This window comes from Epinephelus lanceolatus, chromosome 18 (genome assembly GCF_041903045.1).
Source record: "Epinephelus lanceolatus isolate andai-2023 chromosome 18, ASM4190304v1, whole genome shotgun sequence".
Taxonomy (NCBI): Eukaryota; Metazoa; Chordata; class Actinopteri; order Perciformes; family Serranidae; genus Epinephelus; species Epinephelus lanceolatus.
The window spans coordinates 15,869,641-15,892,500 of record NC_135751.1 but is presented as its reverse complement, the minus strand read 5'-3'; the positions used below and the strand labels follow the sequence as shown (position 1 = coordinate 15,892,500).

The 22,860-nt window shown below is 39.9% G+C and overlaps 1 protein-coding gene and 1 pseudogene across 2 annotated transcripts in view; both read right to left on the bottom strand.

The window, feature by feature from the left end:
* The window catches only part of LOC144458669 (alpha-2,8-sialyltransferase 8E-like), a 4,185-nt gene extending 161 nt beyond the window's left edge, over window positions 1-4,024 (bottom strand). Inside the window, exons 1-7 of the mRNA XM_078161625.1 lie at window positions 3,815-4,024; window positions 3,180-3,254; window positions 2,965-3,039; window positions 2,480-2,624; window positions 974-1,086; window positions 759-851; window positions 1-685 (exon numbers count right to left, since the gene is read on the bottom strand). The exon at window positions 1-685 is cut by the window's left edge and continues 161 nt beyond it. Coding sequence (XP_078017751.1) covers window positions 214-685; window positions 759-851; window positions 974-1,086; window positions 2,480-2,624; window positions 2,965-3,039; window positions 3,180-3,254; window positions 3,815-3,915 — 1,074 coding nt within the window. The 5' untranslated portion in view covers window positions 3,916-4,024 and the 3' untranslated portion in view covers window positions 1-213. The remainder of the gene's footprint in view (window positions 686-758; window positions 852-973; window positions 1,087-2,479; window positions 2,625-2,964; window positions 3,040-3,179; window positions 3,255-3,814) is intronic.
* Window positions 4,025-9,299: 5,275 nt separating this feature from the next.
* On the bottom strand, window positions 9,300-21,614 carry LOC117268079 (alpha-2,8-sialyltransferase 8E-like; annotated as a pseudogene). The gene is made up of 7 exons (XR_013488029.1): window positions 21,444-21,614; window positions 13,004-13,075; window positions 12,824-12,898; window positions 11,908-12,052; window positions 11,611-11,723; window positions 11,143-11,235; window positions 9,300-11,056 (listed from the first exon to the last, which is right to left on the bottom strand). The product of XR_013488029.1 is annotated as an alpha-2,8-sialyltransferase 8E-like (transcript).
* Between the last annotated feature and the right edge of the window lie 1,246 nt (window positions 21,615-22,860).

Below are 22,860 nucleotides of genomic sequence, written 5' to 3'. Positions count from 1 at the left end.
ATGCTCCGAGTTACACAAGACAGACACAAGTCTTAAGACAAAAGCAAATTATCCCATGGTCAGTTATTTAACTGTCATCAGTGATTGTGTAATATAAGGCACTGCAATATAAACCCCCACAGGGTCCTCAAAAAAGATCATAATTTAAATCAAAATAACTCCCTCCGGCCTCCAGCTGGAACATTGGTGATGATAAACACAGTTTTGGGAACTTTAATCTGATGAACAATCTTCCAGGTGAAGCCTGAGAATCCCCTGATTGTGCAGCCGCAACAAGAGCTCAAACTCACTCGACATGGTGTGGACTCCTTTTTTAGGTGCTACATCATCATAGTAGTGGTTAGTCAGGGCATAGAGTCCATGCGGGTGATTACCGTAGGGCCAGAACCCATACAGATGCACGTTGGTACAGAGTTCCAGCGCCAGGCTAACCATCATGAGGCCGGTGCTGTGTCGATTTTCTTTTAGGCCTTGGGAGCGCCAGAAGCGGACCAGACTCAGGAGGTAGTCGGGATTTAAGTAAACAGGCCGCATGGGGATTTCAAAGTCTTCAACACTGTAGGCAGCCCGCTGGCACACATTAGTGTTAGAGCCATAGGAGAAGGCGGGACAAAGCAGCAGGGAGTTGCCATAGCTACGCAGACTGTCCACAAAAGGACGATGGCGTCCCAATAGAGACTGATACCTGAAAACAAACAGCAGATGTCAAGCAACAAGACAAAAGGAAGGATATAAGGTCCTTAAATCCTCTTGCTCACTTGAATAGAAAGATGCTTGGGTTTGCTGTCACAAGGTCAGTCTTGATGCCCACATCTTCCTCATAGCCATTTTCCAAAGGAGGTAGGTTGCACCTGAACAAACAACAACAAGATATAGAGATCGTCAAAAGCAATTTTCAACAGAGATGAATTTAATTCTGTTGATAAAGGTTGTTACCAGCCTTTCAGTGCACTACAACAGACACCTTTCTCACCTGATAACAAACTGAGCTGAATCGATCATCTTTCCGCAGCTGCTGTTGGTCAGGATCCCTCCGTTCCCAACAATAGCACACGTGTCCCGTGTTTTATTTTGAAAAGGATGCTCCTGGAACAAACACCAGCAGAAAATGTTTCACAAAACTTTTTTTTAAAAATATATATATCCCAATATCACAAATCAAAATTTGCCTCAGAGGGCTTTACAATGACACCCTCTGTCCTTGGACCCTCGTAGCAAATAAGAAAAAAACTTCCATACAAAATAAATTTACATGGGGAAAACAATGGAAGAAACTTCAGGAAGACCAACTGAGAAGGGATCACTCTTAGAGGATGAACAGATGTGTAACAGATGTCGAGTGTACAAAACAGACCTGTGGGACTCTAAATCTTCTGTGTGATGGCAAAAGCTGATATTCTTTTTTTTAAAAAAAAAAAAGTGTGTAGGGTTGAAATGGTGTATGTTGAAGTCATGCATTAACCTCAGTAGTTGCAAAATGCCTTGAGAGACTCATATCACAACACATTAAAGACTGCCTCCCTCCTGCCTATTACCCATATCAGTTTGCATACAAAGCAAACAGATCCACTGATGATGCCGTTTCCACAGCCCTTCACACTGCTCTGTCCCACCTGGACCACCGGGGGCCTCTGTACATCCTTGTGGACAAGATGACTGCCCTGGACTTCCCCTCTGCCACCTGTGCCTGTGGGGACAAGGTGCAGCGACTAGCAGAGTGTTTTGCAAGAAACTACCTGACCCTCAAAACCAAGAAAACTAAGGAGGTGGTCATAGACTTCAGAGGGCACAGAGATGACCCTGCCCCTCTCCACATCAACTGTGACAGCGTGGAGAGGGTCCCCAACTTTAAATTCCTGGAGACTCACATATCAGAGAACCTCTCCTGGTCAGCCAATAAAACAGCGCTGGTGAGGAAGGCCCAGCAACGAATCCACTTCTTGAAGAAGGCATAGACTTGAGGTGAGGCCAACATCATTCTACCGCTCCACCATAGAGAGTGTGCTGACATACTCCATCATGGTGTGGTACGCTGACTGAACAGCACCAGACAAAAAAAAAGGCTACAGAGGGTGATTAAGACAGCAGAAAGAACCAACGGCTGTCCCCTGTCCTCCCTGGATGATATTGCCAGCTCTTGTTGCCTCTCCAGAACAAAAAAGGCCATCCATGAACACCTCCATCCCGCACACCACCTGCTCAGCCTGATGCCCTCCGGGAAGCGGTACAGGCGCATACAGAGTAGGACAAACAGACTGAAAAACAGGTTCTTTCCATGGGCTGTCAGGACACTCAGTACCCACACTCTGAACTGTCAATACGCTGCAATACTTACCCTTTCATAAGCTAATACAACAAGTGCAATATCTCACTTGCCAGCAGTGAAATAGTCTCAGTGATGAAAAATTTCAGGAACAATCAAGACACCAAACAAGCAGCAGGTGGTAATGATGGTAATATTCATGAGGGTCAAACATACCTTTGCGAAGGTGCTAAAAATCTTCGACGTCACCTTGAGGGATCTCCTCTTTTCCCCGTCGTACACAATCTTGGATCCCACCGGAGTGTTGGCCTGAGTAATGATGGCCTTGTCAAAACCATTGCACTGAGTGCTCAGCTGTAATCTGGGGAACCCAAAGGTATTTATTAAATAACATACAAGACAGTCAGGAGTGTTGGCACTGACTGAGTTTCATTATTTGCAAAATACAGTAGGAGCCAACGTCCTCATCTGACGAAAGATAAATGTGTTAAGATTTTATTATTTTTATTTTATATCAGAAAGCAAATGGACTCAGCTGCAGCTGTTCATTAATGTGCCCCTCCTGAGCATGGCTTAATGTACAGTTCATTGGAACTACATTTTTTAATCATACTCAATTTTTATTCCAGTTCTGGTTATCTTTTTGTTTTGTGTTATTTATTTCAAAACTTTCAGAATAAAATCAATTAAAAATAAATTACCTGATTTTTTGGTAATTGTACTCGTGCTTCTCCCAGGTTTTAGAATAAAGCTCTTTCACTTTGTCAAGGATCTCTCTGTGACACACACATGGAAACACACACACAAATACACAGTCAGGTGTATGATCTCTGTAGTGTTGACATGACTTGCTCTGATTAAAGCATAAACAAAAGAATGCAATTTAGGTAGAGGCAGTGATGGTGTTTTCTCTTACTTGCAACCTTCACAGAGTTCAGTGGGCGGAGGGTGGCTTTTCTTGTGGCGAGGCGGTCTGTGGGACGCCACATCACTGTGGAGACAAAAGAGAACATCAAAACAGGAGAAACAGGACAGGTGGGTAAAAGGTTGATGCCCCAAATGCAAACTGAAGATATAACTGGCTCTGAGCACACAGTTGGCACTGAAACAATGGCACCCTAGCTTAACCCTTTAAATTAGTTGTCGCATGTCAAAGCACTTAAAACATACAAAGGCATGACATTTCAAGCATAGACTCACATGGCACCTTATGAAATGTATTCACACATGTCTGGACAAAAAGAGCCAAATCAGCCTCTTTTTCTCAACATCAAAAGTCATTTCATACTCAGTACTTTTTTTTCACAGCTTTGTGCACTCTGGCAAAGAGTGACATGTGTGAAGGTGGACAAAGACTGTCAAAGTGTTCGACAAAAATGACAAAATCTTCCCTTATTATATCAGCATCTTTTTCTGCTCTGGTCTTACAGTCCTCTCAAACCCAAGCTTTGCCTCTCAATCTTTTGCTCCCATTAACACACATCCAGCACACAAAATGTCCTCACTGTTATATGCTCTATAGGTGGATGGGAAAGGTAGCTTCACATTTACTTGTTGTCAACCTTGGACCTGATGAGAGTGGTCAGCAGGGTTCCCAAACAGAGGAGAGTAAATACCAAAAAGCACAGTGACTTTCGAGTCCGTCGCCTCATGACTCTCCCCTGCTGCTGAACTTCACCTGCTAGCACTCTCAACGTTTTTTCTCACACTCTTGTCTCACAAGAGTGTTAAAATTTGGCCTTTCTCCTGTTTCATGTTTTATTTTACCTTACTCCTCCTCCTCCAACTCCTCTTCCTCTGCCACTGCCTCCTCCCCCTATTTCTGCCTGTCTGGTTTGACTCAGTAGCCCTATTTAAACATGTGTCTTGAGCCATCAGATCACATGTAGACAGCTCTAAGTAGGCTACAGGTGTGAGTGCACCCTACGTTGCCTATATGAATTAGTCTCACTTTGTTTTCCCTTGGTCAGTTCATTATAGGGAGGATTGTGTGTTCTTGCTTTTTGAGTTTCAGTTTGCTGTATTCTTCCCTTCCTGTGTTACTGTGCTGTTTTCCCTCCTTTACCCAGCTACACACCTGTCCTATATTACCCTCATTAGTCTTTCCCTGCTCCTGAGTTTCTCCCAGCCAGCTACACACCTGTCCTGTATCAGCCTCATTAGTCCCTACCTGCTCCACAGTTTTAACTCAACCAATCAGCTCATCACCTCATCACCTCATTCCCCTGAGCTTCTCTGTCCCCTTTCTTCTCTTAGGCCTCCTAAAAGTTCTCTTCCCTGCTCCTAACATTTTTTCACATTTGGAGCTCTCTCAATCCAATCAAGCCAATCCTGGCCCTTGGACCCATTTTAAACGGTCCTTGGCTTGACTTTCAAAAGCCCTTTTTAAACAGGAATTGTGCAAATTTGCAGGAAAGCCCAATCAGTCTTCTTTCAGCATTAGCAGTATAAAAACAAAATCGGGGAACACAGCAAAATGCCACCTGTCTACTTTTGTTTATACAGAATGCGCCTTTTTCGGGGCAATGGGGGGCATGAGCAAGTAACAAAACGTGTAGCTCAGCATGTGACGTAAACAGTGACGTGGGAGGGAAGCCAAGGCTGGTCAGTTCTTCGGCGATTCTCTCGTAAGTCGGCCCGTTCTTCACCGTTCCCGTCATCTGACGGTTAATGGCCTCTTCGTTTGCGAGGGCAAGGAGGGTGCGCAATTCCTTGCCTCCCCAGTTGCTGATCTTTACCCTCCTTGCCCTCGTGTCTGTTAGGTTTGCTTTTCCCTCTTGCTACTAGCTGCTTGCTAATTCCTGCTATCAGCTGTTTCCTGTTTATCCACCGCCAGTGGGTCGCACGTGCGGCGTCATCAACAGCTCCTTCAACAAGTCTTCAACAGCCCCTCCCATGGCGGAAGGGCACCTCGGGTTGTTTAAACTAAAAGGGTTCCGCCAATATGACTACCCCACGAGGCAGAAAATTTGGCACCTCGGATCAACTCGCCAATCCAACTCTGTGTGTCTAAACGCTTGCAGCTTGCCGGCAAAACTGCCCAACATTCGCGGAAAATCTGGCAGTGTAAAAGAGGCTAAAGTATACTATATGTGGCCTGCCACACAATATTGGTAAATCAAGCAAGATTGCTTTGCATTTTTTCTGTTCACCTTATAATGGTAACACTGTTATACAGTTTGTAGACATGCACCATGTAGGAACTATCATAATGCATGTGTGATTTTTTGGCTAATGTGTTTTCATGATTTGACAGTAAACAAGAAAACGGAAAACGGAACCTATGTGATGCGAGAAGCAGCTGGCCCCCAGGCATTTTTGTATTATCTAATCTGGCCCCCATTCAAAAAAGTTTGGACACCCCTGTCCTAGAGCATTGATAACTTTTTCCTTGGCGATCAAGACTGCAACATCATCCACATATGCAGACAACATACGATATGTGCTGTGTTAAGCGGGTAAGATCAGACCATCAATATCAGACCATATTCTATGCAGGTAACAACCTTGTCGGGCCCCCTTTTTACTTTATTTGGGGAACTCAGTCCCCCATTGATCTTCAGCACACTGTCAGTGGCTCGGTACACAACTGTGATCAAAGCCGTAAGACTTGGGTTGAGACCAAACCTCTTCAGGATCCTCCAAAGGTAGCGATGCTCAACCCTGTTAAAAGCGTTTTCTTGGTTTCTTGGATGAACCTGGCCATCCAAAACATCCCTAATTAAAACAAGTTGTCTACAATAAACCTATATTTGGTATATGCAAGGATCTAAGAAATGCAAAGCATTTGGTAGACCCTTAAGTTTCAAATCAGAAAATGTAAACATCATTACACCTGGCTTACTTTACAGTTATTGAGGAAAACAACACATAACAGCATAAAATTACTTAATTACATTAACAATTTACCCACATCACCATAACTTTTGAAATGTTGCTGATAATACCACTGAAAAATCAGCAGAGCTGCAACAATTAATCAGTTAATTAGTTGTCAACTGTTAGATTAATTACCAACTAATTTGATAATCAATTAATAAGTTTAAGTTTTTTTTAAGGAAAAAGGAAAAATATTCAGAATCCAGCTTCTTATAAATGTGTATGTAAATTTGTTGGTGTCTTTACTCCTCTGTGACAGCAATCTGAATATCTTTGGGTTGTAGACAAAACAAGATATATGAGAATGTCATCTTGGGCTTTGGGAAACAGTGATCGGCATTTGTGGTGGTGCTGGTGATATGTAGAAAATCAAATGTCACACTATTTTTGACTAAATACCTCAATATCAATATTGACCAGTGGTGCTTTCACACAATATCTACACAGTGGGATTTTTGATGAATAATCAGTAATGTGGATATAATGACTTGTCCCTCCTCCTCCCTTCTTTTCAGTCGCAGCAAGTTTTCTTTCTCATGTTTTTTTCCTCTTTCATTAAGCCATCACTGCTGTTATGTATAGAATTAAACTGGGTCTTGGTGCTCACTGCGGTGTGCTGCACTTGTTGCTTTTGAAATACAAATAGGTAAGATGTAGAGGAGGGAAAGTAATCCCTTTTTTGGTATCGATCCTATTGACGCTAGGATTTCAAACATACCTGTTGGGTGTGTTTGATTTTCGTCACTGAGCATGCAGGCTGGATGGTGCATCAAACCAGTGACTGATTAGGTAGGTGCAACCTGTTTTCTTTAACTGTGCTGAGGTACAGAAATGCAACCATAATGATGTAATTATTAGTACATCACTTTACCACTGAAGGTGTAAATTAAATATGTACCTTTCCAAAAATGTCTCTTCTCAGCTGCAGCTTCTAATTTTGCTATTTTCTTTTTTTTTTACTCTGTAACATCTGTGACATCATATGTAGCAATGTAATACTTAAGACAGAAAATACTGAAGAAAAGTAAAATTAGTAATATTTCAAAATAATCAAAAAAGTACACATTTTTACCACTGAGAGTTACAAGCTCAGTGTTTGTTCAGATTAAATTATGTGTCCTCACACAATTTTTTGTCCACTTTTTTTCCCCACTAAGTGCCTGTTGTCAAAAGTCAAGTTCACAGTCAAACTGCCTGGAGAACAGGCAACAAATATGGTGACTGAAAGGACGTTTTTGTGATTCTGTGAAGTACAAAACTTGCCCTCACGCGACGAGCCTTTGGACATGAGCAGAGTGCTGCAGTTGGATGTATAACAAGGTCACGGCCAATATGAGTGGAATCCCATGTGCAATGTCTAGGATGGCAACGTGTGGCAACAGGCTAGTTTCTCTAAAAAGAAAATAACATTTCATCCCATTAGTGGCCTAATTGGCTGGATGTATTAACCCTGCATAGATATGTCTACCATTGTGAATTTGGGGAAAGGAAAAGAGGAGTTGCACTTTGCAAGGCTGGTTAGTTTTATTTTGTCGACATGGTACCCTGCAGCAGAACACAAAGGAGAAAGTTAGCGAAGTGGAAGCAAAGATAAGCTACTCCGAAAAGCTAAAAACACAAGTTCTCAGCCACTGAGTCGTCATCAGTGTGACGGGGCCTGCTGGACATCAGCAGCTACAGGGAGCCATCGCCCCACACTGTGAAGACCCATCAACTGGCCAACGACCTGAATATGTTTTATTTATTGTATTTATTTTAAACTGCACCACAATAGTTCGATTTAATTGCTTTGAGATAACTATAACATGGATAAATGAGAATATCCACAGATGTATCTGTATCTGTTCAACAACAATATTATTTGTTATTTGTTGTTATATGGTTCCTCTGCATAAAGGTATTTGTATATAGGTACTGGTGGTCTCAAGCTAGGATAGAGTACTTTGTAGTAATTCTACCTCTTATCCTCGCTTTGTGTAATATTGATTATGTAAGTAGACTTTGCTATTCATGCACTGAAATCCTTATGTTTTTAACTTATACCATGATTGATGCATACTTTTTCAACTTCATAATGTATGTAATTGTACTGTTTTTGTATATTTTTTTGAGTCTTGCTTAGACAAACAGAAAAAAAGAAAAAACGTAATTGGTCATGTGACCAGCAAGCATTTAAACACACCTGAGAATGCTTAGGTCAGACCTGATGAGGTGAACCTGATGACGCTAAACGCGAAACGCGTTGTTCCCTTCATCAGAGTTTGATAGTAAAGTCTATGTCAGTGTGCGGAGGATGTTTTTGCATATCTTATAATATTATTTGTTTGTGTATGTGCATTTGGATAGAAGACCATCAGTGGGCATGGTCACACTGCATCAAAACTGGAACTGGAAGACAAACTGGAAGTCACTTAAATCAGCAAATGTTGCATTTTCTAACCTAAATTTCAAATAATAATATCAAATTGATTTAATCATGGCATATAATCACTTATAAAAAAATATACACATTCTCATACTGTACTTTTCATCTCTCTTTCCCCTGTCTTATTTGTATCTAAACTACATTTCATAAATTGTCTGAACCCCACCATGATGGATGGATGGATGGATGGATGGATATAAATATATGCCTATTTCTCACACTGAAGCTATCATCCAAGATTTATGATGATTGGATGAATCATTAATGATTATGGCCAAGTTATTGCTAGGCGACACCATTTGCAAAGGTTTTTGATTGATAGCGGCCATGTTTTTTGTTTGTTTGTTTGTTTTTTTATTTTGCTTACAAATGTGCATCTCAGTTTGGCGTTGATAGAGTCAAAATAAAAAAAAAGTATATTAATTTTACTGTTTTTCACAAAATCCTTACCACAGATGTATTAGGGTTCTGCCCCTTTGGGCTATTTGTTATATGAAGTGTAAAGAAAAAAAGAGAATCAATGGAGGAATGCTTATAATAGTGCTATGCAAACTATGTCAATAAATCACTGGCTCATATGGTGTTCCAGCCAAATGTGTGGTTTGCCGAGAAATAGCTTACTGCAAAAATCTTGGCAGGTTTTGGACACTTTGTGACTCAATGGAAGCTGAGATGCCTGGAGAAAAGCTTTTTTCCCTGGTTAGACACTTGAATTCCACTCCAGCTGCTGATCACATACAAACAACTTTTTTTGTGATAAATATTTATTCACTTTACCTGCATTTTCCATTTCATCTCATGTTGCTCACCAAAAAAAAAACACACACAAACATTCACATAACTCTAAAGGGTTGATGCTCAAATGTTTGGTCTGGAGAAATAAGTCCCACCTTACCATGTTGTGATTGGCTAAAGCACAAAACGTTGTTTGTCCAGTCATAGCGAACAAAGGGCCAGGGGCCTTGAAATCCCAGGATAAAAACAGACAAAATCCACAGCTCCACATCTAGGGGTTTGTAGACACTTGAGAAAAGCAGACAGAGGGCCCTTGGCCATGGGCAGTAGGCATGTAGCTGTGGACTCAATGCATATTGCTGAGATGCAATGACTGCAATGAGAATCAACACTCTTTGTCTCCTGGCGAAACAAAGTCTTTCAAAGTCCTACCCCCGTCCCTCCGGACCATCCATTCCACAAGCTAGCCCCCAAACAGTTCTCGAGTTTGGTCACAACAGCTTGTACATTATTACTGTGGATAAGAAAATCACTATTAAGACTCAATAAGTATAAAAGGCAATACTCCCAGTTACACAAGACCCACTCAAAAACATAAAAGACACACTGTAACAATGACAATGACAAGCCCCAACCAATACATTCATCCTTGTCCTTGTGAGAGCTTTAAAATCAGGCAACGAGACCAGTTTACGTGGTTTCAAATCTTTTTGATGGTTATTCCAAGTGAGAGGAGTGGAGCACATAAGAGATTTTTTTCCCAGCTCAGTCCGAGCACTAGGAACAGACAACAAAACTGAGTCTTGAAATCTCAGACTATAGCTACAGTCAGATCTCTGTTCAATCAAAGTACAAATGTACGTAGGGAGTTTACCCAGTATGACTTTATAAATGAACAAATACCAGTGATTGAGCCTACGAAAGGTTAAAGAAGGCCAACCAGCCCTAGAATTAAGTGTAGAGTGATGAGTGAGGCCTTTACAATTTGCAACAAATCTCAGTGCACTATGATATGCAGTATCTAACATGTGCAAACAATGCACGGAAGTGGAACATTTAAATCAAAATAACCTCTAGCAGACACCAGCTGAACATTTGTGGTGATAAACACAGCTTTTTACACACAGCAAGAGTGTTTTTGTAACATTGTCTTATGATTGTTGCATTTTGATTTCAGTGCAAATGTTTTGGCTACTGATGAGCCAAGTCAGTATTCCATGTAAGTCCATCCACAACAGTTTGTTCCTGTCCAGTCAGCTGCCACTGGGTATGGGAACTACTTTCCACCTGGTCCACAGTCTCCCAGGTGAAGCCTCAAAACCCCCTGACTGTGCAGCCTCAACAAGAGGTCAAACTCAGCTGGCATGGCGTGAAATTTTTGCTTAGCTTTCATGTCATCATAGTAGTGGTTAGTCAGGGCATAGAGTCCATGTGGGTGATTACTGAAAGGCCAGAACCCGTACAGATGCACATCGGCACAGATTTCCAGCGCCAGGCTAACCATCATTATTCCAGTGCTGAGCCTCATTTCTTGTAAGCCTTGGGAGTGCCAGAATTGGGCCAGACTCTTGAGGTAGTCAGGGTTGAAGAAGACAGCCCGTGTGGGGCTTTCAAATTCCAAAGTGGTGTAGGCAGCCCGCAGGCACACAGGAGTGGAGAAGCCAAAGGAGAAGGCGGGAAGGAGCAGCAGTGAGTTGCCATAGGTACGCAGACTCTCCACAAACGGTCGTCAATACCCATTTAGAGACCCATACCTGAAAATAATAAAAATCTTAATAAGATAAGACAAGCAACACAACAAAAGGAACATTACAAGGTCCTTAAACCCTTATTTCCTCACTTATTTCGGAGGATTGTTGGGTTTGCTGTCACAAGGTCAGTCTTGATGCCCACATCTTCCTCATAGCCGTTTTCCAAAGGAGGTAGGTTGCACCTGCAAAAAGAAGACTTAGGCCCTTTCTACATGTGTACAGATATCTTTAAAAATTGATATTTTTACACTGCTCTTTAAAGAAATAATTCTGTCCACATACTAAGTTTAAGTGTAAAGTAGTCATTGGTCTAACCAAACCAGTTGTCCGCCATTGTTGTTGTTTGTAGCGTATGCTTATTTCATAAAGCAACAATTGGCATGTGCAAATTTAGGACATTACATCACCGTTTCCCAAACACTCCACATGTCCCCACAGATAAACAGATACCAGAGTTTTAAAAAAATATGCCCCTTCGTTTTTTGCCCCCAGTCCCAATCCGAGTCATCCAGGCTGCCATCAGCCCTTCAGTCCACTACATCGACCACCTTTCTCACCTGATAACAAACTGAGCTGAATCGATCATCTTTCCACAGCCGCTGTCGCTCAGGATCCCTCCGTTCCCGACAACAGCACACGTGTCCCATCTTTTGTTTTGAAACGGATGCTCCTGGAACAAACACCACCAAAAATTGTTCAATATGAAAAAAAAAAAAAGTTTTCTTTATATCTTAAAGCCGTAAACCATGCTGGGTAGTCGTGTGTGTCAAAGAGCCTGTATGTACATATCCTTTGGGGTAAAACATTAAGATACCAAACAAGCAGCTGGTAAAATTCATGGAGGACAAACATACCTTTGCAAAGGTACTGAAAATCTCCTGGGTCACGTGGAGGGTCCTCTTCTTTTCCCCGTCATACACAATCTTGGATCCCACCGGAGTGTTGGCCTGAGTAATGATGGCCTTGTCAAAACCATTGCACTCGATGCTCAGCTGTAATCTGGGGAACCCAAAGGTATTTGTTCAGTAATAAACAAAATAGTCAGAGTAGTCTTGGAGGCTTTATGTGAAATTCCTCTGTTTACCATAACTCACATGACCACCCAAATTAACTATTCCAATATGTTATTTCAGAGGCCTTGGAAAGTTCAATCAATATTTCTGAACATGTGTTTTTCTATCTCAAAGCCAGAAACCAGAGGAGAAAGTTTCAAACTTCTGATGTCATACAGTATAAAGTCTGAAGCTGCTCCACCTTGGTGCTCTCAGTATCATCCATAACATCTTTCTCAGTTTATTGTCTGTGGAGCAGCTCCAAACATTACACGATATGACATCACAAATTTGAGCTTTAGCATTCTAGTTTTCATATTTGGAAGAGATTTGTTTATTTTTACAGACTGTCTGAGATCAGAAGAACAAAATATATTAATTTTAAAATGAAGTTCCCCTTTAAGATGTTTTATATTTAGACCTGTTAGAAGGAGATTCAGTCCTCCTCATATGTTTCATAGCCTACTGTACATTTTGTAGTATTTTGGTCCCTATATTGATTATATCAGAAAGCAAATGGACCCAGTGATGTGATTCATGTGCAGTTTATTTGAATTAGCTTTTAAATCATACTCATTGTACGTATCTGGACAGTGAGTGACAAAGTGCGGACAAATTTATGCCTGTATGGACTAAAGACTGGAGATGCAACGTATCTGTGCATGCATGGACAATTATTTGCAAAATAATAAAATAAAATGAATTCAGAATAATTTACCTGAATTTTTGGTAATTGACTTCCTGCTTTTTCCAGGTTTGAGAGTAACGCTCTTTCACTTTGTCGATGACCTCCCTGTGACATACACAAACGCACGCACACAGTTGGTGGCATGACCTGATCTGATAAAGATATGAACAAAAATGTCCCTTGAGAAGTAGCGATAATGTTTGCTCTCACTTGCAACCTTCACAGAGTTCAGAGGGCGGAGGATGGCTTTTCTTTTGAGGAGGTGGTCTGTGACCTTCATTGCTGTGGAGCGAACAAGAGAGAAATAGGACAAGTGAGATAAATACTGATGCAGGAAATAAAACTTAAAATCAAACTGGCTCTGAGCTCAGTTTGCCTTCACTTCATAATAGAATCTGTGTCCGCTTTATATATCATTTAAAATATGTATTTCAATTACATTTGAGTATTTTGTAATTTGTATTTCATAACGCCGATAAAAAGCAAATGTAATTTGTAACAAAATACTTTTGGGTAGAGTAATTTTTTATTTAAAATACTCAAAATACTTTCTCCACAAATCAAAAAACAAAAATAATAGGCTACACATTCTTATAGTATTGGATATAATATATTTTTTTACTTTTTTTAAAAGTATTTTTATCTATATGTTTTTTTAGACTTGGGCCATCAATGTGCCCTTCAGTGACCTAGTGGTCTGTTTTACTGGACTGTGCATAACATAGGAAATTGTATGTTGTTGTGGTTGATGCTTGAGATGAGTATGCTACAAATGAATTGCCTCACATGGGATCAAGAAAGCTGTCTGAATCTAAATCTGAATCAATAAATAATATTTTAGGGTAGCCTACATGTCCCCAGCTTTTTTTTTCCTCTTTTTCATTTGAAAAAAGTTGAACACAGGGCTCCAAAGGCTCCAAGTTAGACAGCAAACAAGTTAGCAAGCTACAGTAGCTATAGTATTTTGCTGCTGTTTAGCTAGACCGTTGGTGGACAGTTCACAACACAGCTAGACTATACTTGCCAGGCATGCTGCTCACATGGATGGACCCACACTACCAGTAGACTACCTTGCTGCTCACGTCTTCCAAGTTCAACAGATTGTCTGTCAAGGTATTTTATCTGAGTGTGACAGATGTCAGCTGGCTTGATGTATGATTTATGTCTGGGTCTGGCTACATAGCCTATTTTATAAATACATGGTGATGACAGTCATAATATCAAGCTAGTGATGCTTATGCTAACTGTCTAGGTTAGTGCATTACTCATGGTCTCAAATTTTGAGCATTTTTGGTCAAGGACTTTTTGAGTTATTCACGAAAAGCTTTGTGGACCAACCGACCAACCAACCGACCGAAAGAGTAACCTATCCACCTTATTTTCAAACAAGGAAGTAAATAGTGATCAACTTCCGTTTTTTTTGCGCGTGACTTCCGGTCAGCCGCTTTCCCTCATGCTTTCCCTTACCGGAGCTAACGGTGCAAGCTATTTTTTTTTTTTTTCTTTTAGTTTTCAGTTGTTTATGTTATTGCTGTGTATTTTGTATAGATAACTGTGCCCATGTTTCTGTTATAACGGAAATTTATTCCCCCTAAACGCGAATAAATCGCACGTCAATCATAAACTATGAACCAAAACAGCACAATCTATCCCGAGTGAGACAAACTGCTTGATTCCCGTCTCCAGTGTACCAGCAGAGAACCTGCAGAACCGAATCAGCGAAAAAACACACCGGGCTACACAGTCTCTCTACCTGAGCAGCTGAAGCTACGGCTCGCACCCTCAACACACAGACACACAGACGGTGCTTCTGCATGCCAGCCAAACGTGTGCGCAACTGTGAGAAATAAATATGTGAGATGTACGCTGCTTTTCTATCTTTTTTCCCCTTTTCTTTCTTTCTTTCTGTCAGCGACATACACTCCTAACACAGGACGGGTTGTTTTAATTGACTGAGTTGATCATTAAGCCATAGTGATGCGCAGATGGGCTCTGATAGCACCTCAATCAGCATGTACGCATCAACCATCCAGCCATTACAACATGATTGAGCTAGCAAAGCAGTTTTGTGTTGCTATGTGTGGTATTTATTCAGTTTGGGGAAATCACGATGTCTAGAAAGCATCAGTTGCTGCAGCTGCTAACGTTAACAGCAGCAGCAAAGCTAGCATCAGGATCGTCATCTGTTAAAAGCCTCCCGTTGTCGGATATGACATGAAACTACTCCAGTTAGCTCAATCATGTTGTAACTAAGACATCCGCTGGAGAAAATATTTTTTCACGGGCCACTTTGTGAGTTTAGTGAGTTATTACAGACACGGCTAACGGCTAACAGCTAACGGTTAGCCCAGCTAATCTACGATAACCATGTTATTAATTACACACAGAGAAAATACTAATGTTTGATCAGTCATTGTGTTTATAGACTTTACAAACATCCGATTAGTCTAAACGGTGATATAGTGACGTAAAAAATGTGATATATACATATATATAGCTAAAGTCAGCAAGGTAAACAACAAGGCGATTCCCATTTACACAGTGGTAAGAGTGCTGGACCGGAAGTGCTGCACAAAAAACGGAAGCTGGCTGCGTTCTGTTTTGCCTCCGTGTTTCCGTGAAAAATAAGGTGGATAGAGCTGCGTGTCGCTGCTAAAAAGAAAAAGAAAAAAAGTTTTTTCTGTATTTGAAAATACAAAATACACATATTTTATTTTGATACATTTTCTGGAACCAGTATTTTGTATTTTATTTTGATACATTTATTTGAGGGGTATTTTGTATTTTGTACCAAAATACATTTTGATGTATTTTTGCCCGTCTCTGCATACAAGAAATTTGACTCCGGTCTTGAATTTACATCCATTAAAAGTGCTTGTCAAAGTGTTATTGGAGGTGTCTGAGGACATAATGGAAAAGACCCTACTGAGAAATGAAATGTTTTTGTAACTGGATGGTTAGTGGGGCATCCCCTGCAGTGTGATCTGTCAAAGTGTCTTGTGTCCCTAATCACGTGCAGAGCAATCTGGAAATCCATCGGTAAAAAAAAATACATATATATATGTATATATATATATATTCTTCTTTTACCTCTGGAGGCACTGCCCCTAATTTTTCGACTAACGGAAGTGCAGGGGCCTCGGGGATCGTTCACCCCTTTCACTTCCGGTGCTGCCCCCAGAGAATCATAGACATATATACATAGACGCCGCATCGACTGCCTGAGCGCGTCCTCGCCGGCCGCCATCTTGGATGGGTCTCGCTTCGCCCCCACAGTGCATTCACTTCTATTGAGGAAGGAGCTGTATGCACAAGTAAAATAGAATAACTCGCTGAATTTTCAACTGATTTTTACGCGGTTTGGTTTGTTACAAACGGCACACATATAGTTATGATACAGGATGCTTTTGTACATTAAAAATGCGGGATTTCATGCTTTAATACTTTCTGCAGATAGCAACAGCATGTTATTTAGGTCACAACACAGTTATTTTATTCACCTCAACCCCAGAGTGGGATGGATATATATATATATATATATATATATATATATATATATATATATATATATAGATATATATAGATATATATATATAGCCTATAGGCTATAGATAGATATAGATATACACACACATATATATACACTGTATAAACACAATATACACAATACAAAACATAGTATAGCATATTAATAAATTTATTAATATATTTTAATAAAGAAAAAGCTCTATTGTTGATTGAGTTTATTTCTCACACACACCCACTCTCTTTTATACCCACAGCCATCAGACTTAATAATTCTTTGTTAAATAGATGATCTTACAGACTTCTTTGACATTTTCTTTTCGGGGATTAGTAAAGTTATTCTTATTACACTGACTGCTGTGATCCCTCAAAAGTAGTAAAAAACATTTTCAGTATTTACATAAACACTGAAATTAATTTTGGTATTGGTATTATAACTATGAAAATGGGACTGTGGTCAAGATAATTTGAAAAAAGATACAGAAGGATGAGCAGCAGGGGATATTTGCAGCACAGCTGGTGGAAAAGTGAATATGTGCACAAAGGTGTGCTAGGCAAGGCAAGGCAAGGCAAGTTTATTTGTATAGCACAATTCAACACAAGGTAATTCAAAGTGCTTTACAGAGACATTAAAAGCAACAAGACACAATTTAAAACAATAAAAACAGTCGATTGAAAAGGGAAATAGAAATTGAGAATGATAGTGATAATAATAAAATACAGTAACATAAAATAAAAACAGGCTCAATACATTGAACCGTCAGGATAAGAAAAGAAGTAAAATAATAAAAGGCATAAATCAGCAGTGTGTAGTCAAAAAGTACGGGCAGCAGAATACAGCAGGTAAGTATTTAATCTAAGAGTACGCTTCAGTAAACAATAGTGTTTTTAGCCCTGATTTAAAGGAGCTGACAGTTTGAGCAAACCTCAGATCTACATATTATGCTATACATAATATGCTATACTGTGTTTTGTATTGTGTATATGGTGTTTATACAGTATGTTTATACAGTATATAAATACTGTATATATATATATATATATATATATATATATATATGTATATATATATATCCCACTCTGGGGTTGAGGTGAATAAAAGAACTTGTTGTGATCTAAATAACATGCTGTTGCTATCTGCAGAAAGTATTAAAGCATGAAATCCCACATTTTTAATGTACAAAAGCATCCTGTATCATAACTACATGTGTGCCGTTTGTAACAAACCAAACTGCGTGAAAATCAGTTGAAAATTCAGTGAGTTATTCTATTTTACTTGTGCATACAGCTCCTTCCTCAATAGAAGTGAATGCACTGTGGAGGCGAAGCGAGACCCATCCAAGATGGCGGCCGGCGAGGACGTCGGCTCCAATAGGCAGCGGCAGTCAATGCGGCGTCTATGTATATATGTCTATGCCAGAGAATCGCCTTGTTGTTTACAAATACTTCCAGGTAAAAAAAAACAGCACATTTTTCACGTCACTATATCACTGTTTAGACTAATCTGATGTTTGTAAAGTCTATAAACACAATAACTGAACAAACATTACTATTTCTGTGTGCACGTTTTGTAATTAATAACATGGTTATCACAGGTTAGCTGGGGTAACCGTTAGCTGTTAGCTGTTAGTCATTAGCGGTGTCTGTAATAACTCAGTAACTCAATAAACGGTCCGTGAAAAAAATATTTTTTCCAGCGGATATCTTAGTTACAACATGATTGAGCCAGCAAATCAGTTTTGTGTTGCTATGTGTGGTATTTAATTTAATTTAATGTAATTTTTAATTTAATTTTTTTAAAATATCATATACTTTATTAATCCCCGAGGGGAAATTCATCTACGTCGCCTCACGTCACCCTGTGTCAGTTGCATTTGAACACACTACAAAGACTACACCCAACGCTTGAAACTGTTACTCATTTATTTTGGCATTGCCCCATTGTCAAAAGACTCTGGAGTGATATTTGTAATTTTATTGCAAACAATATTAAAAAATTATTTAAGCTGTTTTGGAGGGATGTGCTGTTTGGACTTTTTGACTTTAACAGAAATATGGCAAAACCCATTGAAAGATTTATTATTAATCTCATCTTACTTTTGGCAAGATTTCACATTCACAAATGTAAGTTTACACATAGAAAATATTTTATATTTTTAATACTTTCTTGTAAACTCTTATCCCCCCTGGCATATGTGATATATGACATATATGTGTAATGTTGAAGATCTGCATTCTGTAAACTTCCTGTCTTAAATAAAGTTGTGGGGGATATATATATATATATATATATATATGTATATGTCTATGCATCCGACGGCCAAGTAGCACGTACGTTCTGCGGCTACGTGAAAGGAAATAAGGCAAAAAGGGAAACCGGAAGTCCGTTGAATGCATGAGATCAACAAAGTAGCGCAGAGTGACAGAGGGTATGTCCCAAGTCCCTTAAAATTACTGCTAACCACCTAACCTAGCCACCTTACCTAACTGTTTAGTCCCTCCCACTTAGGAAAACATTTAAGGAGTCAGGAGTTAGGAGTGAGGAGCGAGGATTGCTGATAAGAGACATGAGACGGCCTTACTCCTGTTCTGGTGATGGCGGCACCTATGGGCGGCACAGCTGGATCTGCTGCATAATGGAGCCAGCGTTTGGCGTACATCCCAAGTCACATTATATTCGCTGATCAAAGCCGTGACTTTGGTCACACAGTTTTGCATGTATTACCATTGGTATTGAGTCATTTGCCGAAGTTTGTGGCAATTAAAGAACGGTCTGACATCAAGACATCAGACCTGTCAGTCTACCTCAATCAATTCAGTTTTATTTATAAAGCCCAATATCACAAATCACAATTTGCCTCACAGGGCTTTACAGCATACAACATCCCTCTGTCCTTAGGACCCTCATAGCGGATAAGGAAAAACTCCGCAAAAAACCCCTTTAACGGGGGAAAAAACGGTAGAAACCTCAGGAAGAGCACGAGGAGGGATCCCTCGTCCAGGACAGACAGACGTGCAATAGATGTCGTACAGAACAGATCAACATAATAAATTAACAGTAATCCGTATGAGACAGAAAGAGAGACAGAGAGAGAGACAGAGAGACAGACAGAGAGAGACAGACAGAGAGAGATGCAGGACAGACGGTAATGACAGTAGCTTACAACAACATTAATGAAAGTAATAATAATAATAATATTAATATTAATAATTAATATTACCTACAGCCTATTAAACATTTTTCCACTCACATGACATGCAGGACAATTAATGATGGGCAAATGTGTTTGTGTATGTGTTTGTGTTTGTGTATGTGTGTGTGCGTGGTGTTATATCACTCGAGCAGCTGCACATTTAGCAGCCACGCATCACAGACAGTCCGCTGAACACCGCAACGGGTTGTGAATGAAATAAACTTAATTACAACATGACAGTCTTGCACGAAATATCATTAACGTTACTCTTTGTAGTCACGTAGGCATGTGAATTACAGCGTTTCATTGCAAAGAATGCATGTAACGGGTACACTTGCACTATTTCTCCTCCATCTCGTTCAAATGAGACAGAGGAAGGGGGCGGGTATTTATACGTCATGGCTTCAAGCTGAAAAAGACTTCCTGTTAGGAACCTCTCGTGTTACCTTACTCATCGCACGTAACAGATCCCTCCTAACGCCTAACGCTAACTCCTTACTGGCAGGAATAAGAGACATGAGACGGCCTTAAAGATGGCGGAGCTCGAAAGACTTCCGGTTCAAGTAAGGAGTTAGGAGTTAGCAGTATAAAATAAGAGACTTGGGACGTACCCAGAGTGATACCATAGACATATATACGTAGACGCCGCATCGAGTGGCCGCCATATTGGATGTGCGCCTTTCTACAAAGAAATTTACGTTAATGCCTCTCGTTTATTCATTCACACACACACACTAATATACTTGGGAAACAGTCACCAAAAACAATGTATTTGATCTTCTCAGATGGCTAAGATAAGATGGTCTGAAAATAATGAATAAAACTCTTCTCAAGAATCCTGCTGTCTGATTATTTTTGTTAAGGAACTAATTGTAAAGATGATGATAATGTAATGAAAGACTACTCATTATGTGTCACTTTACTTTAGGACATAAAAAGGTTAACTAATGGACGGGTTATTGAGTAATGATTCTGCACTGATGAAGTAACTAGTTCACTAATTATTAAGTCGTGATTAACCCCTCTATGAAATTTGATCATGAGTTAATGAAGAACTGACCATTAACCAATAGTTAGTTCCTCATTAGTTCCTCAGTAACTACTCCTCTGAAATTTGATCATGAGTTACTGAGGAACTGACCATTAACTAATAGTTAGTTCATCATTTGTTGGTCTGTGGTACGTGTGCTTGTGCAGTTATGTATCCTCTTCTCTTGCAGTTACTGTGTTTCAAAAAGATTAAGTCCCAGTTTTAGAACTCTAAACCCACAACCTATGGTATATTGTTATTACTGTAAATGTCAGTGTGTCAGCTAAACATCCTTTCATTTCAGGTGGGTATTCGTGTGATTGCCTCTCACACGTCACGTTCAATGACTCTTAAGGTTTCAGTGTGAGGGTTTCTGCCATTTCTGTTTAAAAATATTTTGATTTTTCTCACAGACACTTCTAAAGGCAATAACTTTTTTACACTATTCTAAAACAACTAGCCTGTCAATTATTTTGCACTGAAGAAGTTATGCTTTCCAAAATATTTTTTTAAGTTTCCATGCTAGTATCTTTACTCTTAGATTGCTTGGTATAGTGAGATAACTCATTGTATTGACGTACATATACACATGGTGCCTTATGAGACATATTCACTTACACCTGGGTTAAAAGGGTTAAATCAGCCTCTATTTCTCACATGAACTACACCTTTCACGGCTGTGTGACATGAGTGGAAAAACTGCAAAATGCTTCTATTTTCCCCCAATATCATTAGCTTCTATAACAATATATTCTCCCACTCTAGTCTTGTAGCCTTGTCAAACCCCAGCATGCCTCTTTATCATGCCTCTGTCTATCTTTTTACTCCCATTAACACACCTCCAGCACCAAAAATACAAAAATCTGTTTTAGGTGGTTGGGAAAGGTAGCTTTACACTTACCTGTTGTTGACCATGGACCAGAGGAGAGTAGTCAGCAGGGTCCCCAAACAAATAAAAGTGAACATTAAAGAGAAGTGTGACTTCAAATGCTGTCCCCTCATAACTGTCCCCTCCTGCTAAATGTTAGCCCCTTCACCTTTTGTTCTCACACTCTATCTCTCGAGACTTTCAATATTTAGCCTTTCTGCAGTTTCATGCTTTATTTTACCCAACTCCTCCCTCCACCTCCTCTTGCTCCTCCTATTCCTGCCTGTCTGGATTGAATCAGTGTTTGTTTTTATCCCTGGTATTAACATGCATATATTTTCTGACAAAATGCAAATCACTCTTCTGTTGCAGTACATTTAGCTTACAACCCGTGACCACAAGCCTTTGTGGCTAAACCTGAAATCATCAGTATTTTCCAATGCAGAATGGAAATGGAAATGCATATGCATTATATGCATAAATAAGGGCATTGGCCTGTTAGGTAGGATCTTTTTCTTGGCCCATGAGCGTCTCGTATTTCTGTTTTTTCCAGTTTGGCAGCATGTCCAAAAACAAAACATCCACATACCTTATGATTGGAACACACTGTCTCCTACCTGGCAGCTGAAAGATTTGCCTATTTAAAAGGAAGTTTTCTTGCTTATTTGTTTAGACCTGCAGTGTTGGTTACCGGTGTTGAAATAATGCCAACAGCTAGACAAATACTCCTTTATGAGTTCAAACCAGTTGTATTCATCAGGGATACCACACTGTCCACCCTCTTCATCCGTCTATGTCTATGCAAACAATGTCTGTGTTCATACACAAACATGCATTCATGTGTTTGTGCCTTTTGTAAAATGTGCATGTCTTTGAGTGCCATTCTGGTATCCCCTAGCAAAGTTTCTTTGTTGTACATATTCTTTGATGCTCCCTATGGGTTGGGAGTGAGTTGCAGCCCCAACCAAAGAAGTTCAAGTGTATCAAGGTCTTGTCCACAAGTGAGAGCAAAATGGAGTGTAAGATTGACAGGACAAAATTCCAAATCAGTTTTTTGATCGTTGGCAAAAACGTTATCTATGAAATTTGATCTGTGGTATTATTCAAAAAAAAAAAAGTCTGACATATGTGGTCTTGAAGTGCAAACTGTTGAGCCTGAAAATTATCACTCTGAAATGACATTTAGTGTCTTTATCCCAGACTTTAGAACATTTCACAGCAGACCTCACCTGCCTACTTGTTTCCACTTTCCCTCATCAGCCCTGCAGTACATAATTATTAACTATGTCTACATTCCCTGCCAGATTGTCAGTGTCGCCTCTGTGTACTGGATCCTGTTAGCTGGAATCCATCTGTGGCTGCCTGTATTATTTTCCCTGTCACAGGTACCTGGAATACTCCTCTGCTCTCAGTCCTTTGCAGGTGTCTCACCAGGTGACTCACTGCTGGA